Below are 15,317 nucleotides of genomic sequence, written 5' to 3' on the forward strand. Positions count from 1 at the left end.
TTCCGCAAAGTCCATGAATCATTGGATACACCTCTGTGACTCTTAATTGTCAACATTGTGTGCACAGTCTTAAACATATATTTGAAGTTGCTTGGAAATCGTTTGAATATACATGCTTCAGAATGCAGTGAATGTGCATTGCAACCAGATCCAACACACACTGGGTGAAGACGGAAAGCCTTTGCAGATGACTATGTACAATGAACACAGGTGTGCTAGGAATATTTATTTATTACTTAAAACATTTATTAGCCTCCTTTCTACCTTGCAGGAACTCAAGGCAGCTTACAATATAAATAAAGTAACAATCATATAGTGATTCAAAACAAAGTTTAAAAACACAGTTTAAGATGGCCAGTGTGTTTACTGATCTTGCCCTGAACTCCATGCATTCAACCAACCAGTGCAGACATCCCTAGTGGATGTACACATTGTCTGTGAACTACCAGTATTACACAGAGGAAGCCTATGTGTGTATAGTTTGCATGTGAGGTTTTGCTTGGAAGCTCAGATTAGTGCATGAAGCATGAAGCATGAGGCTCAGGTCAGCAGGCATGATTCTGATATTCATCCCCACATAAGGTAAAAGGTAAAGGTAGTCCCCTGTGCAAGCACCGAGTCATTACTGACCCATGAGGGGACGTCGCATCACGACGTTTTCTTGGCAGGCTTTCAACAGGGTGGTTTGCCATTGCCTTCCCCAGTCATCTACACTTTACTCCCAGGAAACTGGGTACTCATTTTACCGACCTCAGAAGGATGGAAGGCTGAGTCAACCTTGAGCTGGCTACCTGAACCCAGCTTCCGCCAGGATCAAACTCAGGTCGTGAGCAGAGCTTGGGCTGCAGTACTGCCGCTTACCACTCTGCGCCACATAAGCATTCAGAAAACATGTGTACACCATGGGGGTGTACAGTCTAAAATGTGGGGAATGTGGTTTGATTCTAACGCATTTGTCTTCCAGGCTGAGAAACATCTGTTCACACATTGTTTTCACAACACAAGTTGTGCCATCCTATGTAGAGTTTCTCCAGTCTGAGCCCACTGAAAACTGGGAGCTTAGACCAGAGTAACTGCATAAGATTGCATAGTTGTTGCACAAGTGATGAAACCATCATTTGACAAAGAATATGAATGATCTACAAGCTGAATCCTGGTTTCGCAAATTAACCACATTAAAGTAAGCAATGATTCTGCATGACACCTGAACCAAGGTTGCATGTTGAAAACTCTGAACAATTTAAAGCATTATATAAACGCTATCTGTGGCTGCTTCCTCATTAGGATATCTCCACAGCAAAAGGAAGCATCAAGATGATGGACATGTCAAAATGATAGCTCCCTTCCCCCGACCCTTCACTCTGGAGAAAATATAAACCTTGTTTCTTCTAAAGTAAAACAGAAACTGTGGGGTGGCTGTAGGTACAATGCCCATCCAGACACTCCCACATAGTAACCATATGTGTGTGGGGGGGGGCAGAGCAAAGTACTGTATTGTCCCCAGCCCTTCAAAAAGGGCTTTTTTCATTTTGTGACCAAGTTGTGCACTGCCAAGCACTACAGCACAGCTGAAAAAAAAGAAGAAAAGCCCTTTAAAGGGCTTTTCAAGGGGAGACTGCAGCCTGTTGGGTGGGAGCTGTGAAATACACAGGCATACCAGGAAGGAGCAGGGCTAGGAAGGGGGTGCAGCAGAGCGAGTGGCACAAAAACAGGGAGTGTAGATGCAGGCCTCACCCATTACAACGCTACTTGCTGCTGTTGCTGTGGCAAGGGAGCATTTCCTAATCAACCATTCCCTGGGTAGCAGCACCTTATCATTTCTTAATTCCTTCAACAATTTGACAGTGTTTTACTCCCCTTTGACATGGATTATTATTGTATTTCACAGCTGATTTTTTAAAACTGCAATGGACTATGAACAAATTGCCATGAATTACTGTGAAAGCAGAAGGAAAACTTTAAAAAATGTTGTGTGGACCTACAATACTTCAAGATCTAGAGTTGTTGGTTTTGGTTTGGAATAAAGTGAACACTTTCTCAAAACATCAGTCTGTAATGAGGTCAACATGTGAGTTCTCTGACATGTTTATGAAGCCAAAGGTGATTAAAAGGCAGAGTATCTTACATTGTCCATCTGACTCAAAAGCGTAGTTGTCTTCTCCAATTTTCTTAATGCTGTGCAATGTAACCGGTTCAGGCATGATCTGCCTCTTTAATTTTCTACAAAAAGTAAACATTAATGTGATTTTCCCAGTGTGTGGCAATATTACAGCTCAAAGAGTCTTCCATTACATGTATGCATTCACTGAACCAGAGAAATTTTATAATATAATGGAGAGAAGCCATATTTAAACTGCACACATGCAGTGAAGCCAGCTGAAATAAAAGCACACTGATAACGTCAGGCCTCTTAGGTAGAGGATCAGGAGGTAAAGCTGAGGTGGGGCAGGAAGAGAACCTTGCAGAATCTAGTAAGTGACGAGTGACGGAAACTTGCGGTCAACAGCAAAAAATGTTTGTTGGCTAAATTCTGAAATTTACTGGCTGAAGTCAGGATCGGCCATAGGGGTGGGCGAGCTGGGCGACTACGTATTAGGGAATTTTTAGGCCCCATTTCATAAGATCTTATTCTGAGCATACATTCTAGCTACCAATACACAGAAATCTGTAAACAAATAATAAAGCTTTGCTCTAAGTGTCACATTCCCTCTTCTGAGATATATATGTCTCCAGTGGATGAGAGAAATCATTGAGCAATCTGTAAATGTTTTTTGTTTTTGTTATTCTAATTAGATAAAGATTTCAACCTTGAATGAATTCCTTCCCAAGGAAAATATCAGATACATGGCTCCAGCTTCTTTAATGTTTGTATAATTCATTTATCATTCATACTTGTCAGATGTCATGTTCTCTTGAAAAATGCATCGTTCTTCGTCAGTTTGACAAGATGTATGCGTCATTTTAACAGGGTTTCATCCTAACCTCTGATTTTTTATTCTGTAAACAAATAGCAATTATTCTCTAAACAACAAGTACTGAAGGGTATATAAGGCCCTCCAATGCTACTAGTCTTTTACACGTTTCCCCCTAATGAAGAGATGTGTCTGGGGTTATTTCATGTAAGAAATAAACCCATTTTTTCCTCTGTAATCACTGTGTTTGTTGTCTTGAAATATATATGGGTTAGTGGTAGTAGGGGACTTATAAATTGGAAGCAGAGTATTATTTAAAAATATCCCCTAATAGGCATCAAATTGCAAGAAATTCCAGTTGGGTGGCTGGGGGTCAGCTCAGAAGGTGACTGTCAATTTACCATGTCTAAATGACAAGTAGCAATTAATTTACACATCTTCAGAATAGTTGGAAAGTCTGACAACTTTTAACACTATTTTTATCTACATTTCTATTTATGCAATGGATATTCTAAAATAAAGCATACTTGCCCTTCCCAAAAGAAAACAAAAATATTGAAAATAATTCCATCTATTCATGTGTTGTAAACCACTTTTGAAAATTTCTGTTAAAAGGGCATATGAAAATATAATGCACCGTGATTGTTCTGGTGTGTTGTCTAGTTCACTGCCACTGCTCAGAATAGTTTCAAGTGAGTAGCCATGTTGGTCTGCACCTTAAAGCACCTTAAAGACCAGCTAGGTTTCCAGGGTATGAAAAGGTGGGAATGAACAATATCTACAAGAGTGTAGACGAATTCCCATTTGAAGATTTCTTCTGGACTACTGCACTCCTTATCATGAGTCTGACTCCCATATTCAGATTGCCTCTTACAGCATTGACATGGGAACTCCTTGAAATTGGCATCAGCCTCAACAGCTTCTGCAAGCTGTGTTGCAGTGATACCTGCTGCTGCATAACTGCTTTCCCTGTACAATGTGATGAACACTACACATTTCTTCATGAGAGTGATAGCCCTTACAATATCCATTATAAGGCATTGCATAGCCTTTACTGCAATATTCACCTGTGACAGAATGTCCCACCATACTACAATTTGTATCAAGTTTAGCATTTGGTCTGCTAGATGCTGTGCCTCCTGGTAAATGCCTGCATCTGCTTGAGGAAACTCTGCCACATCCATCAGAGCGACAAGCCCAAAAGAGAGAGTCATGCAAAGTAAACAGAATAACAAGAAACGTGACCAACTGACTACAAAAGCATGAAAAGTCAATGCAAAGTAAATCTGAAAATGATAAATTTATAGTTAACAAACTCATAAATATAGTCAGTAACACTCTTAACAGAAGCCCCGGTACACACCTGAACCACCCCGTGGAAAAAACAAGGGGGGGGAAGGCTACATAAGAGTAAAGGAAGGCCGTGTAAAGCCTGAGAGCGAGCCGATGTTATGGATTTAATTTACGTGTGTTGAGAACTGCTCTTTGATCTGTAACTGCTTGGAAGAAGGAGAATCCGATACGGGATGGTCAATTGCTAGCTAACCCGTTACGGTTACACTTCCATTCATTTGATTGATTGGATTCACTAGTCTATGACCTTAATTGTGTGGTCTTATGCTTATGTAATACTTGTTGCACATATTTATGTTTAAGCAACTGTCTTATGTTATGTATGTTCTGGGCTTTACACGGCCTTCCTTTACTCTTATGTAGCCTTTCTCCCCCCTTGTTTTTTCCACGGGGTGGTTCAGGTGTGTACCGGGGCTTCTGTTAAGAGTGTTACTGACTATATTTATGAGTTTGTTCACTATAAATCACATCCATCAGAGCAGCATAAACTTCTTTCGTTTGATACCAAATAGGCTTCACACTGTCTATGTGACTTTCCCAGTGAGTAAGGTTGGACTCATTTTCTTTCAGTATCTGCCACCATTGAACAGAGGCAAAAATAGCACAAAGATGCGCTGTGACACACCGAAAAGATAAATAGATTCCTTTGATGATGCAGATGCACCTGAAATAGAGATGGGCATGAACCGGAAAAAAACCGAACCGTGCGGTTCATGGTTCATCGCATTTCATGAACCACGAACTTTCGCGAACCTGCCCCAGTTCACAAACTGGTTCATTTGGTTTGTGAAATCCTCACACCCGGGTCAGCAAATTATCACTTCTGGGTCAGCAGAAAGTCACTTCCAGGCCAGCAGAAGGCCACTTCTGGGTCAGCAGAAAGTCTGCAGGAAGTCCATCCCCTGTTGCCTAGGAAACTGATTGATCAGCACCAGACTGTCTGCAGTAACAAACCAAAAAACAAAACAAACGAACCAGCCTAAAGTTTGTGGCGGTTCATCAGAAATGGGCTCTGATAAACTGCTGGTTCGCGAACCATGAACCAGCCAAATTCGTGCTAAACTTTGGTACATATTTTGGTTCGTGCCCATCTCTAATCTGAAACTATCAGAATGAAAGATTGACAGCCACAGGGTATAAATGAAGCTAGTTGGTTCAGTGTAAGTTGTCTTGACTGAACGCCTTTCTTCCGTCCCTTCCTGTTGGAATCATTATCATAACCTTGGGCACAGCAATCCTTAATGTCTATGTTGTTTTCTTTCAGCATTCTCAATAAGTGCTCCAAAAATCCATATTCAGTTGGTTCATGAATCCTAAGAAAAGTTGCAGGTGAGTGCTAAGTGGGGGAGGAGAGCAGGGAGGGGGCACAGCGAAAAACACACACATACTGGAGGTAAAGAAGGCCACAACTTTATTGAGATTACAGCTCAGGGACCAAAGAAATGCATAGGGCACGGATCCGAGCATCGGTTGACCTGCCTGCCAAGCCAACAACCGACACAACCCCTCAGACCCCTGCTGGGGGGGAACCGTGGGATGACAGCCAGTGGGATGCCACATGGGTATACACCCGTGTGAAACATCCCCTGCCACCTAGGAGTGAGACGGACTGACAGCCCCCAACTGGGCATGCACCAGCCATTCCTCACTCCCCAACCCCCTTATGGGGATCCCTATAACAGGGAAACTGAGCCTGAGGGCTCCTCCCAAACGGATTGGAGCCCAATGCCAATCCGCAGCCTACTAACTCTAAAGTTGTGATGAAAAGGAGGGTTGGGTGGGATGCCGCCATGAGCCAAGTGCTTAGGGGGCGGGGGCCAGCCTCACAGACCAGGGGCCTGAGTCGGATGTGCCTGGCTGTGCTCCCCTGGCCCCTGGTCATTCCCTGCCCCCACCACAGCATGGCAACCACCATGTCATCTCCCCGCCCACCTCCCCCACATCACCCGCATCACCCAGGTGAGTCTGGGAGCCTTTGCTTCATTTACACTAATTTCACCTCTATTTTCATCCACAAATCACACTGTAAATAACATATTTTCAGAGTGGTTTACATTAGATGTGCAATCTATTATGACAACGTATTGAGCTTTGTCCAACCTGTTAGGTATGTTTTCTAACACTTTGTTGGCCCTAAGGGGGATCAGTTTGTTCTGAATGCTTTTCCTGCATTAGTGATCATTACACTCCTTTGAAGATATATTCCATAAATCCTCACACATTGGCCATTTCCACACACGTTGAATAATGCACTTTCAATGTACTTTAGCAATCCTTTGGAAGTGGATTTTTTGTTCCACACATGGGTTGCTTCCACACACATTGGATAATGCAGTTTCAATGCTCTTTAGTGATCATTTGGAACTGAGTTTTCATGTCTGAAACAAAAAATCCACTTCCGAAGCATTTCTAAAGTGTATTGAAAGTGCATTATTCAATGTGTGTGGAAACGGCCATTCCTCATCACACTTGCAATCAGCTGTACAAGATACCGGAAATTTCCATTGTTGTCCATGAAGAGTTTGCCTGAAGATCTTCAGAATGCCAAGTTGTGTGATGCCAGGAACACTGTAATAGCCATTAATTCCGGTGTTGGGTTTCTTGGTTTATAATCCACTGGTGTTCTTCATCAACACACTTGTTTGATCTAAACCTACATTTAGTTTCTATCCACTTGCAGTATGCAGACAAATAGCTGGATGACTTTTCATGCTGTTTCAGAATATCACTTAAGTGTTTCCAATCACTAGTTCCAGTACTCCTAAGTGAAGAACTGGCAGTAGCACCTCCTGGTAATATTTTACAAAATATTACCAGGAAGCAAAAAAACCCTTGTTGGTACTTTTAGAATAAACAAGCCAGCACTTTTCCCACTTCTGACCATTATCTAAAACTCTTTCAGCAAAAGTTTTTGAGAAATGACATTTGTCCTGATCTATGAGAAAAATCTTATCTACAGGAAAAGTCATAGAAATATCCTCTATTTCACTTGACACGTTGCAAACAATTACAACTATATCTACAAATGCTATCTGTATTTGGTCGCAATGCAGGATCAGCAGTACTATTACTAAGTGTGGTCTGTTGTGGTTCCTTTTGTTGGGTTATTCCTTTGGCCTCTAATCAGAGGCTGAGCTCTCATCATCTTCTAAATTCATGCAAACTGGATCTTTTCTACTGTCTTCTTTGAGCATGTCCACATTCACGTTATCACTGCAGGAAGAACCCACTGCTTCAGCAGGCTGAAAGAATCTCTGCATGCTTCCTGCATTTTTCTGAAGTTGGGTCTCTTTCTGCACTTACATTTTCTGTTCTGAGCCTCAGATAGCTTCATTGAAGGCATTTCCACAAATACACCAGTTGCATGTAGTTACTTCAGTTCTATCTATTGGAGCAGTTGTTATTGGAATGCTCTGCCTGACAAGATTAGGAAGCCTCTCAGGACCAAGTTAGACGTGCAGGTTTTTGAAGAGTTGGGTCTTCTGGGTTCTTCAGATCCAGCTCAGGTTTCCACTGCCGTATAGCAGTTAAAAATAAAAGAGAGCCCAAATGGCCTCAGAATGCCTTCACAGGGGAAGGAGCAAAAACCAAAGGGAAGCCCCCGGAACCAGGCAAACGTCAAATACAAACCGGAGAACAACACAAGCAATGAAATATATATATATAGTAATTTATACAAAAGTGCAAAAGTGCAATTGTGTGCAAAACAATTTACAAAAATTACATAAACACAGTAAGGAGGTCTGTCTATAGACATATGGACTGTTCTTTCCTCTATTTGCACTCTCCACCTCCAGTTGAGCTTATCATTGTAATTGGTTGAATTTTTGTAATTATCTTTGGCGACAGACCTCCTTACTGTGTTTATGTAATTTTTGTAAATTGTTTTGCACACAATTGCACTTTTGCACTTTTGTATAAATTACTATATATTTTTTTTCATTGCTTGTGTTGTTCTCGGGTTTGTATTTGACATTCACAGGGGAAGGAGCAGCTCCCCCTCAAGCCCTTTCCCCATGTCACACTCACAATAACATGGAAGGAGCTTTTCCTCCCTGTTTGTACTGTGCACAGAATACTCCATGTGGAGCAGCAAGTACGGGGGAAAAACCTCCCACCCTTGTTATTTTGACAGAGGGAAACAGCTTGAGGGGGACGCAGGAGCCCCTCCTCCCCCTGTGGAGGCATTCTGAGGCCATTTAGAGGCTCTTTTATTTTTAACAGCTACTCCCCAAAGCTGCTGTGTAGCTGCAGGGAACTCAAGTTGGGTCTGGGTCTGGGTCGTCTTCTGATTCAGATTCCTGTTTCTTTACAGATTTCAGTCCTTGCCCAGTGCCTGGATGCCATGGTTGGTTGGTTGAGGGATAGTTGGCTGAAATTAAATCTATCGAAAACAGAAGCGATGTGGCTGCCTCAGTCTGTGACCATAGTGGGCCCTGCTCTTCCATCACGCCATTGACGGAGTCTAGCTTACAGCAGTTTGGGAATATGGTGGGATTCCACATTATCCATGGACAAGCAATTGTCCATGTTGGCAAGGTCGGCATTCTACTATCTCCGCTGAGCCCCTCCCCCCACTTATCTCCATATTTCCCTCAGTCTGAACTTGCTACAGTGATTCATGCTACTGGGAGAGCTGTGGTTATCAAAGGCTTATACTACATAGGAATTGGATGGTCTAGCTGTTTTACTGCTGCAAACTAACACGGCAAACTCCTTTGAAGCCTCACCCAAGCCAACTGACCCCCACACCAAAAGGAGATGTTTACATTTACTAGCAAAGGAATGTTTTGGTTGCATCCTCCCTCTCCCCCCCAACTGCATCTTCTCTCTCCTCCCCTCCTCCCCCCTCCTCTTCTATATTTGACCAGTTTCTGTACCGTGCATCTGACAAAGAGAACTTGATTCTCGAAAGCTTATGCTACAATAAAATTGGTTAGTCTTAAAGGTGCTACTGGACTCTTTTTGATTTTGCTACTACAGACAAACACGGCTAACTCCTCTGGATCTATGTCTAGACTACTGTAATTCACTATACATAGGGCTACTTCGGAGACTTCAATTGGTACAGAATGCAGCTGCCAGACTGCTGACTGGCACACTGTGGTCAGCTCATATCACTTTGATTCTGAAGCAGCTGCACTGGCTTCCAAATTAAATTCAAGCTGTTGGTCTTAACATTTAAAGCCCTTAATGGTCTGGGACCATCATACCTACAGGACTGCCTCTCCCAATATAACCCCCTGTGTGCCCTACAGTCCGCAACTTAAGGCCTGTTGGTAGTTCCTGGACCTAGAAGTGTTCGACAGTCTTCAACCAGAGGGAGGACTTTTATGGTTATGGCTCCCTCCCTCTAGGATTCATTAACAAAGGAGACTCACTGCCTCTAGGATTTGGTGAAATTCCAGTGGGCCAGCAAAGCCGAGATGTTTCATCAGGCATTTGGAGGCGGATTCTGATATTGTTATTGGCTTGGCTCTGTATGACTTATTATAGACAATGGGAATGAGCAGGATTTAATGATGGCCCTGTTCTTTTACATAAATGGGTTTTAATGTTTGTATTCTATTGTGTTATTGGTTTTTAATGTTTGTATTGCTATTTTGATATTTTATTGCCAGTTTTAATGTTTGTATTTATATTATTTTAAGTGTGTTTTTAATATGTATGCTGGAAACCTCCTCGAGCATTAAATATGGTGGAGAGGCAGTATATAAGTTAAATAAATAATTTTATATAAACTTTTCTAAAATGCTGTTTTAATGTTGAAACGTTCTAATGTTTTTGGTGTTTTCTGACTCGGGAACCCTATTTGGGTGGAATGGTGACATAGGAGTGCTTTAAATAATTAAGTAAATTAATTAAATAAGTTTTCTCACAATAAAGATGATCACATTCCACTCCATATAACTCCATTCCATTTGAAGATTCATGAGCACATGAAGCTGTCTCTTACTGAATCAGATCATCGGCCCATCAAGGTCAGTACTGTCTATTCAGACTGGTAGTGGCTCTCCCATCATCTCAGATAATGGGTGTATCACATCATCTGTTACCTGATTCCCTTTTTAAAACAGGAGATGTCAGAGAATGAACCTGGGATCTTATTGTACCACTGAGCCACAGCCCTCCCCTAAAACTACTGCAAATAAACTGCAGTCTGTGAATTTTCTCACCCTGCCATAAAACATATTTTTTCTACTCCCAATCCACCATTTGATTTTCTCGGAGTGAAAATTTACTCTGAAAAAGATTTCTGGGGATCTTAAAAGCTATAGTTGGTATTACATTTTTGTTGGTTTTGGATTAGCATCAAGTATTGCTAAGTACTCTGTTTCCCTAATTGTTATTTTCTTTTCTCCATACCTGAAGAAGGAGCTAAGAAAACTTTTCATTCACTCCCTCAGGGCATGCTTAGAGCTTTCTGTGCCCATCTAAGAATGATGATTATATTATTTATAAAGTTCATCAACCACAATACATGGATTGGACTTTTTAAAAAGAATAAACAGCTGTACATCCATGGGGAAATTAGCCATTGTTATCTTTCCTGTAGCCAACTGTTCTACTGATGATCTAGTTGGAGCCGGCCCCTGCTGAAGGTCCACGGGGAGAGGTCAGTTCTCAGCCTGAACTCTCCCCCATCTCAGCATTTTCCCTGCCCCCCAAATAAGGTGTGTATACACACTTTTCTACTTGTATGATCTGTTTGTAAGCTCTCTTATTTTATTTATTTATTATATTTATAGTCCACTCTCCCTGCAGAGCAGGCCCAGAGCAGATTACATCACAGTATAAAACAGGTAGCATAATAAAACCAGATTCGATTTATAAAATCCAGCAGCACATTATCCTTCTTCTGAAATTCAAAAGTCTCTATGTTTGTCTATGAAGAACAGGGTGTGGGTTATCAAGCTAAACATTTTTTTCCTTATGCCATTACCCTAGTCCCTCTCAATCTCAATAAAGCAATCATCTAACAAACAGGATTTGTTCCAGTTTTACCTTGTAACTTGTAAGCATTAAAATTATTCCATGGCCTGGCATCTAGCTTTAGTACTCAAAATATAGGGTTCCGGGGGTTCTAGGCCACCTAACAACCATGATAGGCCCTCTGAGGTATATTTTAGAAGGCCCCAAGGGCATGATTTGCCCCCTACTTCTATTCAAGCCCCACCCACGCACCCCAACCTGGCTTTCTCTACCCTGCCTCCCTTTAACTATATGCTTGGCTGAGGACAACAATCTTACTTTCTTTATCCGAGGGCGAAGCTACAAGTGACGAATGACACTTGAACGGCAAGTGTATTTCTCCCTGTTCACTTGCACTCCACTCAATCCACTTGCTGTTCAAGTGTCATTCGTCACTTGTAGCTTGGTCCCAAATCCACCCATGTTATGGTGATCCCACCTAGAATCTCTCTTTAACCAATTGGCTGCCTCTGTTCCATTCTCCCCCTAGGCTTTGTTTGGTATTTTTCTCCTGTTTGCTGGAGTCACTTGTCACAGCCCAAGAGTCATTGGGCCAAGCTACACATGACGGATGACACTTGAACGGCAAGTGGATTGAGTGGAGGGCAAGTGAACAGGGAGAAATACACTTGCTGTTCAAGTGTCATTCGTCCTGTGTAGCTTGGCCCTGAGAGGCTTCTACAGCCAAGTGGAAAGGGTCTTGCTAACTGCTTTGATATTTCCCTTATATGTGAGGAAAGGTTCCAAAAGAAGCCTGGCCCTCAGGGGACCAGCATTTTTTTTAACTCTAGCAAAGAAAGAAACAAGAGACGCAGTCCCACTCAAGTGGACACCATTAACCACACAGGACTGGAGTCCATCTGCTTTAGCTAGTGGTGGGAAGGGAAAAGTACAGTGTGTGTCCTAGAAGCCTAGTTGGTTTCTTTGCTTTGTGTAGAATGGTTTACTTATGTATTTATTTACTTATTTACTTTTACTTCATTTATATCCCACTTTCCTGCCCAATGCGAATCCAAAGAAGTTTACATTATTCGCCTCTTCTCCATTTGATCGTCACAACAAGCACCTATGAGGTAGGTTAGGCTGAAGGTGTGTGATAGGCCCAAGGTTGCCCAGCCAGCTTCCATGGAAGAGAGGGGATTCCAGCCTGGGTCTCCCAGATCCTGATCTGACACTCTAACCACTATACAACACTGGCTCTTCAGTGCTCAAATTAGGGGAACAAAGGTGGGGAGGCCTCTCATGAAAAGCAATGGATACATTTCTGACCATTTTCTTCAGGAATTAAGGAGGTAGCAGGAGGATAGAGTCCAGTTCAGGACAAGATAAGGCCCCTGCCCTGTAAATGCCAAACACATATGCATAAAGCTGCCTAATAGCAAGTTAGACCATTGATCTATCAAGGTCAGTATTGTCTATTTTTACAGGCTACAGCTCTCCCGGGTCTCAGGTGCAGATCTTTCACACCACCGCAGCTGTTCAACAGGAGATGCCAAGGGCTGAACTTGGGACCTTCTGCGTGCAAAGCAGATACTGTACCACAGCCACATCCAATATTACTTTGACATAGTGTGGAATCAGATAGGCATAGAGATTTTGGTGCCAAGCAGACTTTGATCAATGAAAGGAGTAATCTGGTGTGCATCACTTCTATCCTTCACCAACTCTTTCTTGGGGAGAGTCTGTGTTGGGTGATCCCAGCACTGAGCGGAGGATATTTCCCTTTCGGGACCCTATAGCTCAGCGTTGTAAGAACAAAGAGGAAAAGGCATTTAGTGACAAGAATAAAAAAAAGAATGCTCCTGACAACATCGTTATCTTACATCATTGCAGGAAGCAGTTGGTCTTGCATGGAAGGGGTGTGAGATTTCCAAGCACTTTCCTGGTTGCTGTGTATATGCTCTCAAAATCTGGCACAGACTGACCCCAGAATTATATGAGCCATTTGTACAGCATGCTGTAGGAGCAGAGAAAGATATGAGGCTTATGCCAGAAACATATATAATTGAACTGAGCAAGTCAAAAGCAAGGGACCATTGGCAGGATCACAGAACAGTAGTTGGTTACATTATTATATAAATCTCTCAGAGCTTTTTTTCTCCTCATTCTGAAATAAATATATACAAGTAAAATGTGCTGTTTTCTTTTCCTGGATCGCATCTGGTACTGGAGCTAAGAAGGGACAAAAGTGTCTGGCTACAAGGAGGTAAAGCTTGGAAATAAGGAGAGTTCTGCACCCCTCTTGCCATTTGTGTTCTTTTTTCGTATCAAATAAGGCCTCTTATCCCTAGCTTCACTGGTGCCTGGGGCTGAGGCAGACACATAAATGATGATGGTCTTATCATGCCTAGCTACAAGTGATGCCTTACACTCCCCTCAAGTTTTGATGGGAAATGTAGGTGTCCTGGTTTTACAGCTTGGCTCTCCGTTACAGCTGCAAGACCAGGACGCCTACATTTCCCATCAAAACTTGAGGGAAGCTGACAAGTGTCCAACCTGTGTCAGGCGTCACTTGTAGCTTGGCTCTTAGGCTTTCATTTCCACTGTACTGGGTGCCTTGTTTGGCTGAGCATGCAGAGCAGGAAGGCAAGAAATTACCCCTCGTAAGAGGATCCTGCCTAGATAACACTTCCCTCACCCAGGCTTTCTCCTAGAGGGACAGTCAACTGACTTTTAAAACTGGTTTTAAAAGCCTGAGATTTGAAGCACCCAGGCACTATTACATTGTCTGAAAGAGGTGAGAAAAGTAGTGGGGAAAGAGCCTTTCAGTATATCTCTATCAGTTTAAAATATAGAAATGTAGGAGACCTAGGTTAGGTTAGATGGGATATATCATAAGCTATAGTGAGTTGCCAGTTCCTGACAGGACTTCTGAGTCTTCAAGGGAGAAAAACCCATTGAAATTAGTGGGGCTTTCTTCTGAGTAAATGTTGCTGAGGTAAACGGCAGGGAGAATTGTAGGCTTTATTCATATCAGTAATGGTGGGAGAAGCTAGACCTGGTGAAATTTTCCCTTCTACATAACTCTCAGCCATCTTGGGATTTAGACCAGGTACACAGATGGCAAATATCCTTTGCTACTCACACTATCAAAAAAGATTCAAAAGGAGCTTGTAGGTTCCACAGAATCAGAAATGATGGAATCTTACAACATGAACTTAGAATCAATGACTCTATAAGAATCCTCTTGTCCCACTGTTTTGTATAAAGCTAATAGAGAAATCGTAAATTAACAATTGGGAAACAATTAACAGAAATATCCTTTGCTGTTTAATGTGCATTTTGATTCCTCTGAGAGAGGGGATAACTAATATTAAAATAACAACAACAACCATGAAACTACATGACTACATTTAAGTTGGCTTATTTAAAATAAATCCCCAAAGACCAACTGTGTTATGTAAAAATAAGTAGCAGTAGATCTGGAAAACATATAATAAAATTCATTTTCAATCAGATTTTTTTCAAGTGCTACTTCCAATATTACTCATTGCCTATGAGAGTTCTTAACCTAGAAAAATAGGTCTTCACATAGCAGAGGGCTTAGAAAAATCAGGTTAATACCATTCATAACATAGGCTTTCTTATTACACTAAGAACATTCAAACCTCATCACAAACTTTCAAACCTAAAAAAAAACCTTCGTGAGCTGCAGAGGTTTTCTTCATCCCCAACTGAAATTGTAAAGATTTTTTTTAACTCACCAGCTGAAGTAAAAACGGAAGAATCAGCTGCAAGAGTTCAGTGTAGTGAAATTAGCCGATAGTCTGTACATCCATTTCCCACATCTGTCAGTTTTCAACATACTAACCTATCAGGATTTAAACTAAGTGGGCTTTGGCTATTGCCACACGGGTCAGTAACCTTCTGGTCATTCTATCTAGAGTTCAGTGACATTTGATGTAGAATTTTAACTTGACTAAAGTATTTGTAGAACTGAATAGCATGAGTTGAGAGGACATTCACCTGGCTGAGAGATTACTCCCAAGACAGAAGAAAAATGGACTTATGTATAGAAATGTCAGCAAAACAAGAGTATAATATGGAACATGATTAAGGAAGATACGGGAAAGTGTTGGG

The 15,317-nt window shown here is 41.8% G+C and overlaps 1 protein-coding gene across 3 annotated transcripts in view; it reads right to left on the reverse strand.

Moving 5' to 3' along the window:
* Positions 1–15,034, reverse strand: part of ABCB11 (ATP binding cassette subfamily B member 11) — a 74,210-nt gene extending 59,176 nt beyond the window's left edge. The window contains exons 1-3 of one of the 3 annotated variants that reach the window (XM_054970960.1): positions 14,942–15,034; positions 3,980–4,083; positions 2,126–2,220 (exon numbers count right to left, since the gene is read on the reverse strand). In XM_054970960.1, coding sequence (XP_054826935.1) covers positions 2,126–2,201 — 76 coding nt within the window. In that variant the 5' untranslated portion in view covers positions 2,202–2,220; positions 3,980–4,083; positions 14,942–15,034. Of the gene's footprint in view, positions 1–2,125; positions 2,221–3,979; positions 4,084–13,060; positions 13,183–14,941 lie in introns of those variants that run through there. The other 2 variants (XM_054970959.1, XM_054970958.1) reach the window with 2 other exon arrangements.
* Between the last annotated feature and the right edge of the window lie 283 nt (positions 15,035–15,317).

Source organism: Eublepharis macularius, chromosome 2, assembly GCF_028583425.1.
Source record: "Eublepharis macularius isolate TG4126 chromosome 2, MPM_Emac_v1.0, whole genome shotgun sequence".
In the NCBI taxonomy this organism is placed as follows: Eukaryota; Metazoa; Chordata; class Lepidosauria; order Squamata; family Eublepharidae; genus Eublepharis; species Eublepharis macularius.